Source organism: Bicyclus anynana, chromosome 23 (genome assembly GCF_947172395.1).
Source record: "Bicyclus anynana chromosome 23, ilBicAnyn1.1, whole genome shotgun sequence".
NCBI classification, from domain to species: domain Eukaryota; kingdom Metazoa; phylum Arthropoda; class Insecta; order Lepidoptera; family Nymphalidae; genus Bicyclus; species Bicyclus anynana.
In genome coordinates, this window is record NC_069105.1 from 8,352,946 (window position 1) to 8,362,607 (window position 9,662).

The following is a 9,662-nucleotide window of genomic DNA, read 5'->3' on the forward strand; positions in this document are numbered from 1 at the left end:
TGTCAACAGTGGCGTATACTTCATAGATGTAAAAATCCACTGCCTATCTTGAAGAATCATTATGAACCTGTATATCTATATGCCGTTAACTTTGCCTTACACTCTTTAACAGTGGCGTATGAACCTGTATATCTATATGCCGTTAACTTTGCCTTACACTCTTTAACAGTGGCGTATGCTTCATAGACGCAAAAAGCCACTGCCTATCCTGAGGAATATATGCCAAGGACTTTGGCAACATTGCCTTACATTCTCAACAGTGGCGTATACTTCGTAGATGCAAAAAGCCACTGCCTATCCTAAGGAATCATTATGAATCTATACAGGGTATGTGAAAGTAACTCTGTCTGTCTGTCTGTTACCTATACACCGCTAAACTACTCAACCGATTGGATGAATATGATGAAATGATAATCCTAACATAGCTCGTTCCATCGCCCGCTGTGTGACTCTGAGCTTTCTTATGAGCCCCACAGTTAGCGACCAAGTCTCGAAACCATAGGTCATCACTGACAACACGCGCTATTCGAAGACTTTAATCAAAACTTTCAAAGACTTTTGTTAATAAACAATAGTTAACATATTTATAACAATAATTCGGTATATAGAAGCGATGTTATTATGCGCATCGGAGCAAAAAAAACGCCAAGGACATCTTTATCTCTGCGGTATGCGTATTGTAAACAATGCTATACGCGGAGTATCGCGTACGATCGCCCCGCCTGTACAATTAAGTACCTACCAGTTTTCCAGTTAGTAATTTTCCAATAGTTATACTATGAGTAATTTCTGACCGACCAACGGAATCGGTATGTTAATTGCTTAAACCCTGATGAAACAATCGTTGAGTGAACAGTAAAATTAATGACAAAAATGCTTGGAGGCAATCGGATCGGATTCACTGTGTAGAGTAATAATGTTGTAAATAATGCAATTATTGTACACTAGCGGTCGGTTTTTCTCAAATCCCTCGGGAACCATGGATTTTTTCAGCATAAAAAGCCTATGTGTTAATCCATGCTATATTATATCTCAATACCAATTTTCAGCTAATTCGGTTCAGTAGTCGTCAAATCAAAGGCCGATGAAGATAATCACCCGGAATTTTCGGTGTTTGGTATAATATTATAAGTGAGCACTTTTGAAAAATCAAGTCTGCTAGTTAAAGTGACTAAGCAAATAGGACAGAAAGACAATATTCTCACAAAAGCCCCGCGGAGCTTTAGCAAAATATATGCACAATTAATTGCTATTGCTAAATACGCAACAGAACATGGCCCCCATTAGATGTCAAGAAACGCAGTAAAATGCCCAGCCCCTATACGTCACGCTTGATGGCTTGCACCGCGTGGGAAGTGCCCACATAGATTTACACACACTTGGTTTACACAATCTTGGAAGACGATGCTGCGTTGCCCGATACATATTAATGCGTAAAGCAAAAACTTGTGATCACTTATTAGAAGAATATTACGTACAATCCATACAAATATGTGAAGCAATCACCATTATAAGAATAGGTACCTAAACAATATTATTTTTTTAGGTTCGTCTAAAACACGGTGTCTTGGTTATACTTAGTAGAGACAAGCGTTAAAAGAAGGAAGTTCAGTTTTACGCACAAATGACACCCACGATCCAAAAGTCGATAGTACTCCGACGCCCAAAAATGTTCTTTGCGATCCTGACGACATAACTACCGACAACGCTTGTCAGGCAACTTCTTCTTCTAACACATTTCATCTACGAAAACGGTGGCGTTAAGACTGTTACATTAGGTCAAAACACCCTATCCGAACAATCCTCTAAGTTGAGGTCTAAGACTCACAAGAGACGCCCTAAGTGTCGTGGCGCCCATAATTTATCAAAAACATCGTTTAAGACAAGCTTTTAGCTTTCACAAAGTGACACAGGTCTGGTCATCCAGGCTCTAGCTTAAAGGCTGTAATTTCGGCAATTGTAGATTTAGTTATCCACGAGTAGTTACTTAATGTAAACCAGTCCCATGTTGCAAAATCAATTTATGGTGCACACATAACCATTACATTGGCCGTAAGCCCAAGAGAATCCGCAATAAATATTAAATAAGCAAATCTCATTGCCCATGTGGCATGCAAATTTGTATTGACGCATTCCAAAGCAGTCAAGTATGACGCTGATTCCCACATATTATAACATCCACCTAAGGGAATACGCATAGGTATTCAAAGCGAATTTCACTGTACCATAGAATTATGCATTGCCGCAACGAAGGCGTACAAAGTAACTACTAACGAGTGAAAATGCATTGGATTTTTTTATGGACAAGTCAACAATGCAATCTCACGATATTTTATTTATTCTAATAATAGACTTAAGGTACTGGCTTACTTTAAAGGCCAAAAGCCATGAGGTTTTTTCGAAGTAAATATTTCTTATTATTCCTCATCGTATTGGCACTCTATTGAAACTACAGCAGCTAGGGGATTTTGAAGAGGGTTTTGACAGAGTTAAGGGATTAGTTAATAGAGCTAAGTTCTAGAAGGAGGGCTAGGCGAAAATGATGAGATGGAACGTCAGATCGTGTACTTGCTATAGACTCCTTAATGTGACCGCACCGGCGTCATCGTTAGGTTTAGGTGAAAACACCTGTGCCAGAGTTGCCGATTGCAAGAACATCACGAGGTGGCTTCATTATACTCAAACTTCAGATTAAAAGGACGTTGGCCCGACAGGATGGCTATAGATTAGCTTGGAGTAGCATAGAAGTATCACTATCCCGATATTCTTATAAGAACGGAATTACCGCTGGTGAAGTTGCGAGGCATAACTAGTTTACAGTAAACAAGCACGTATAAATTCCCAATAGATGTGCAAGTTATACAGTTGTTTCCGTGGTTAAAAAGACAATGAACGGTTTTTTCTTCCAATTAATGCGTATCTATAGAATGTCGGGTTTTTTTCGCCTCTGCTTTATTTTTATTGTACACGATATCTTCAAAGTCTACGATCTTCCTTGTCTTATTACGCTTTATACCAATCACTTATCAAATTAATTAGTATTTATTTAAAATAAATTTTGTTTGGGGTCAACCAAAACTGCGCTTTTCAGTGCTGGTTCTCCAATCCATCACCTTGGGACCCAAACATTCTTCGGTTCTTCTATGTACACCACTTAAAGCTATTATTTCAACTTTGCAAGTCGTTGAGTTACATCGGTAATATTGGTTATTCTACCAATTTTCTCATTTCTGATTCCATAATGCAGAGAGCTGAAGAACTCTTTCCATCGCCCACTGAGTGGCTATCTTTGCTTATCTCAAATGTTTTAAGAAATTACATGACCTAGCGGTCACGTAATTTCTTAAAAAGAGACCCAAAGTTATCGTTATTAGTAATACAGAATTAATTACATAAAAATTACTTCTTTCAAAACGTTACTTCAATATCATTTAAATTCGAAACGACGTATTTAATTACTTTCTTAATCAGCGTTTTACTGTCGTGGTTCCCTTCAAAGTTTAATATCATTAAATGCACTGGAGACATACCGATGTTATTTTTAGCGTTAATAAATTGGCTTAGTCGCCCGGTTTATTGTGTGCGTTTTGCAGTACATGTTACTAACAAAACTACATTGACTATTACTGTACCATCGGAGGTTAGTTTTTAGGTTAATTTTCATTATTGTGAAAAGGAAATTTAACGGTAAAATAAGTCTTTTTACTTAATTGTTATTGCGTTGGGGTGATCCTGAAGTAATGTTAAAAACCTTAAAACCTACCTGTCTCCTAATACTTCTTTAGATACAACTATTTTTTAATTATGTTCGAAGATTCTAATAAAATAGATACTTATAGCACATTGATACTATGCAAAGTACTTAACGCATTTAGTATAATACATATTCGTCTCCTTTACGCTGCTTAATTTAGATTTTTTTCTAGTTTTACCGTTTTATGAGTTTTTGGGTCGTTTACGATTACCAGACTCAGGTAACGCGTTCTGAGTACAATTTATTATACTTTCAATTACAAATAATCTTTTGAATTCGACTATACTATATGACCAATTTCTTGTTTTTGTTCGTATAGTCTAATATAACTAAACATAACTAATATTAGACTATGCCGCTATAGTTAAATTATAATAATGATTTAATTTTGACTTTTGATCAGAAATTCAGGAATCCAAACTCATCAAATACTAAAAAAAGAACTAAAAATCGCACTTAACCGGCAAGTGCTTGGAGATTCTTAAATCAAATTACCCTTTTTAATTAAGCTTCGTTTTGTTTTAGACTGTTGTCCAAAGTGTGAATTTAGGGCCCCGTGTTGTTGAGATCGGAATGCGGCTCGCGAAAAAGGTACACTAAAAAAGCAACTTTATGTTTCCTGTGTCAGCGGCCATTTTTATTGTGGCGTCAATACACTGGAACCAGATCTCCTGAATGTCTTCTTAGGATTAATCAATTTAATCCACTGTCGTAAAATCATGCATGTCAGTCATGCATTTTATTCTTATGGGTACACCAATTTGGTAGGAACATAAAATTATACGTACCTAATCGTATTTTGGCGGCTATAAAATTGTAACGATCTCTTAAAAGTTAAAACCATCTTCGGTTTAACTTTTTATTATATTTTGTTGTAATATAATAGGTAAGTCCCAGATCACCGAGATACAGTTTTTAACTACTTATCGAGCAGGAGCCCCTTTATTTTGCTATTTGCTTTTGTATTTTATATCATCAAATTATTAAACCTTTCTGCTTTTTCTTTCACAGATTTGGGATCTCTTCTATTTCATTAATATGACGTCGTTATAGTGAGTCATTTAGTATGTAGTATAGTTTCAATTACTTAGATTTTTTGATCATTGAATTCAAATGCTACTTTTGGATTTGGGATAATGCATTCCAATTTCTCCACAAGTACCATGGCATATGTTAACGATCAAATATATTTGACAAAGTTGTTTGGCAAATTGCTGATCAAATTGTTAAACAAAGACGTTTAATTTGACTAAAAGTTTGCTCGTTTACGGGACCTTTTATTTTTTTCGTTCGTCCACCATTCAACAAACATACAGGTATGTCAACATGGTCATTTGGAATTCCTTTTGCAACTTTACCATAAATTCATCACTACAATTTAACGGTAACGCGTTCGCATTTCGTACTGCAGGTGGATTAATTTTTTTGAACAATGATGCAGGTGCCGTTTTAACTAAGACAAGTAGACGGATAGACACGATCGGCATTTAATAGGGATGTGTTGTAGCACCTGCACTTGGATGAGGTGGTTCGAGGGTGGGTGAGGCGAGGGGGGAGGGGCAGCGCCGCTTTAGAAAGGCGCGACCATTGCCGCGGGCCCGAGCCGCATTCTACGGCCTGTCATTCACACCGCACAACTTGCCTATGCATTGCATTCCGTCTCCCCCCAGTGCAGTGCACGCATCTTGTGTACGCGCACCTTACGAAACGCACCATCCACACGGCACTCGTGTCCGATACGAACGCTTCATCGAATTATTTCTGCGCCAGTTCAGCTCGCATTGCTGTGAACCAGTTCCGTGGCCTCATTAGTTGCGTTCTATCGCCGCTCACCAAATAAATCGGAGCCCCACGGAAACGACACGCCGAACGCAACACGAATTCCAAAGGATAACAGAATGATAAACATAATTTGTGTTTAGGTCATTTGTTGTTAGTCAATTGTGGAATGTCGTGTGAAATCGAGTCGGTTGTGCATTCCTGCCGCCAGTTGGCGACAGCTTCGCGGCTAGAACAGTTTGTTTTTCACGATTTATTCTATTTTAGAATCGTGTTTACATTTTGCTTCGCTGTATTATCGTAGAACAGTACATGCACTATCGAACGCACAGTCCGCAGTCCGCAAATTCCGTATGGAAACACAGCAAATCGCATTGGAATGTGAAGTTTTGACATGGGGCGCTTACGGGTTAACACTTATGTTCGGAAAACTTACCTGTCCCGCGGGTCGATCCACGTCGTTTTTCTACTGTTGTGGTCGATGAAATACAGTTTTCCATCAAAGTCCCTCGCGTAATCCCATCCGTCGGGCAAGGGTATCTCACCGTTTCGTCTCCTTGGCATATTTCACTGATTAAATCCATTCAAACGAATAACGAAGCACACTCGCGAACTAGCTACACGGCCATGTTGAATACCTCATTACGAGGATGACGTCACGCGGATCGGCCAATGGCGGCGAAGGGCCCCCACGATGGAATGCGGCGCGTACGCGAGCGCAACAACTGCGCGCGTCCAACCGGCACTGACGCAACACGACCGCTCCGCGCGAACTCGCGTCGCTGACTGAAGCTCGCGACTCGCCACGTTATCAACGCTCATGATAATATCCTCGAGCACCTAGTCTGAATGCATTCCTCATGACCACAATGTTTACATTACATTCGATGGCCGGGCTCACACAGCAATGATCCACTGTCCACTGGCTGCTGTGCTTTGTACGCGATACTGCAAAATAAACATACATGTGAGCAAAAACTATGTAGGCATCCATTCAATCTATTTACGATTCGTCTGTACGTACCTATATGCGCATATAGCTGTATTTATACAGCGCGCATTCCACAGCGTATGTAGACATACATACGCTGCCGATACCTACATACGTATCTGGCTATATTAGATCGAGATACCTACCTACTTTAGATCCGTCGTTTGCAGAGTCAATTTGCATTTGCATACATTCAATCTGTTGCTATTAGGGCTTGGATTAGGTCACCCAGCTACTAACTAGTGATGGTATTTCAGTATGCACCTACGTTAAATCATATTTTACTGAAATTCGCTTAAAGTCAATGATTTTTTACTTTTAGATATGTCACTAGCTCGTCGAAACTGAGGTGAACAAATGTGTCTAATTGTCTTAATTTCATTTGGTGGCATAACAACGAAAGTTATTAACCAAATAATACCTAAATATTGTCTACAATGTCCAGTTGTGTGTAAAAGAAGAAGAAGAAGAAAAACTTTGTTGCACACAAAAATACAGTGATAAATAAAAACATTTAAATTATTAAAAATCTAAACTTGGCATGCAAAGGCGGCCAAAAAATACATCCGGACACTGGAAAACACCCATGCTCATTATACAACTATTTTACAGTTGTGGGAATCGAACCCACGGCCATTAATGCAGAATGCAGTGTCACCACTCGCTGTGCCACACGGCTTTCGTATTCTTGTACCCTCTCTTAATGCTAGCCACACACCAACCGATAAGCCCACATGCAGCGTTAACGGCTCGTCAGTGGCAGATATTACTTACCACTGTTTGCCGACTAATTCGCTAATGCGAACTTTGGTCATTTGGTTAATTAAAAAAAAAAGATTCCGACGAATTGATAACCTCCTCTTTTTTTGAAGTCGGTTAAAAATTTAAAAATCATCTTTTCAATTACATGAAGTGAAAACTTAGAACTTTATTAAATTTTCCAATAAACCGCCAATTGACTACAATATATGCTACTCATCTATCTACGCTACCTTGAAAATTCGTTCAACAATGGAACGCTACATCAACAACAAGTAACACGGGCATTTTATCCCGTATTCCCACGGAAATCTGACCTACAGGAGTGAAACTGCTGGGAGTCTGCTAAGTGTTTAATAATTATAATTAATTAATTTTAACCAACGAAATTTTATACTAAAATCTTTGATTTTAACTGTATTTTTATCGAATTGCCGAAAATCAATAAGATATAAGAACAGCGCGATTAGAAATTACAAGAGATAAAAATAAACAATAATATTTAAGCAACTACGAAAATGGCTGTACCACAGTAGATTTATTATTCTAACCGAAATACCATCTACAAGAATTTCGACAATTTATTAAACAAAACCTAGTTTCGTCATTCCAGAACACTGATGCCAGATTGATAGTCCATTCCAGTGGTTCCCAAATTCAATAGGGTAGTTGACTCATGATTTCGCATTGTATATGGAACTAGCGGACGCCCGCGACTTCGTCCGCGTGGACTTCATTCAGAAAAGTAGTTTATTATTTTTAATCCGGATTAAAACCTACTTCTAAGTACTCCAAATTTCAGCAAAATCGCTTCAGTAACTGCAGCACAAAGAAGATCCTCCATCTATTTATTTATTTTTAAGAAAAATCAACAGCGTTACCAAGAATACAATATTTCCTGTATGTTACAACCAATTACAGATTTTTCATAGTTAGAACAATTTATAAAAAAGCACAATCTGAGAATACATTCAAGAAAAGGAAATAAAAAAAAAGAGATCCCTTATTTTATCCTCATGGGGGTTGAATTCATCAAAATTCTATTTAAGAACGTCTTCATCATAGTCAAGATTGGAGCATCTTTAATTTCAGTTCAATCAGTTGAAAATCTAAAAAGATTTATACAAACTGTCATCTCCGCCCTATTTTATCCCCTTTCCTTTGGGGTGGAATTTATCAAAATCCTTTCTTAGGGGATGCCTACGTCATAGCTTTATGCATGCAAACTCTAAGCTCGATCGGTTTAGAATTTACAAAGTTTCATACACACTTTCATCCCTTTTTTTATCCTCTTGGAGGTAGAATTGATCAAAATCCTTTCTTAGCGGAGAGCCAGAAATTCATTAACTGCTTGGGATTGCGTCAGAACCGTTGCCGAAAGCCTTCCGGCTTTTAGCCCGATTATCTTATGTGTTTCAGAGCCCACAATATTCGCTCTCGATCCACCTTTGGGTCGCGACCCATACTTTGGGAACTCCTGGCCTATTCTATCATGTCCGGCTGTGCAATTTCAGAACATATTATGTTACAATAGTTTTTCATAAACTAATCACAGATTGACATTGAATTGATAATAAATAGTAAAGTTTTCCAGATATTTAATTTGACGGCCCCGTGGCGCAGTGAGTAGTGACCCTGCTTTCTGCATCTACGGCTGTGGGTTCGATTCCCACAACTGAAAGAATATAATGTGTGATGAGCATGGGAAGTAGGATATTCCCGAGAGATTTGTGAAAAGCTAAATAACACGCGGACGAAGTCGCGGCGTCCGCTAATATTTATTTTAGAATTTAAACTATCGTGAGTGTTATTCATATTAATTGATTACGAAACACGGCTAAAACTCACGCGATATTAGGTCGGAGTATGCCCGACTAGTTTCGAAACCCATACGGGGCCCTTAGTCATGAGTCAAAATACGGAGTACGGAGTTGGGAAATTGGCGGTGTTAGTACACCCCCGTGATGGTCTAAGCTCGGAGAGCACAAAAGCCGTCGGTCGTGCACGATCTCTCACCGGTCTTGTCGGTCTGCCGTCCCATCGGACCAAGGAACATCAGGCCGACTATGATAGTGAGGGAATAGAAAGTACACTTGTGCTAGCGCACACACTTGTGCACTATAAGAATATCTCGGCTCGGGATCGACATGTTCAAAATCATAGATACCTAACAATAATAATTATTACAGAAAAACAAAACTGTACAATTAAAAAATAAAACAATAGATCCGGAATAATTTTTATTCCTTTTCAATAATTATTAAAATAAATTGCTTTTAAATGTCAAGTTTTCATTGATTAATTACACCGATGTCACTGTCATGTCAAAAAACGACAGTGGTATTTGTCAAAACGTCAGCTGCTGTCAGATTGCTGTCA

At 38.5% G+C, this 9,662-nt stretch overlaps 1 protein-coding gene across 1 annotated transcript in view; it reads right to left on the reverse strand.

Moving 5' to 3' along the window:
• Window positions 1-6,385, reverse strand: part of LOC112054571 (protein kibra) — a 118,510-nt gene extending 112,125 nt beyond the window's left edge. The window contains exon 1 of the mRNA XM_024094406.2: window positions 5,970-6,385. Coding sequence (XP_023950174.2) covers window positions 5,970-6,097 — 128 coding nt within the window. The 5' untranslated portion in view covers window positions 6,098-6,385. The remainder of the gene's footprint in view (window positions 1-5,969) is intronic.
• Between the last annotated feature and the right edge of the window lie 3,277 nt (window positions 6,386-9,662).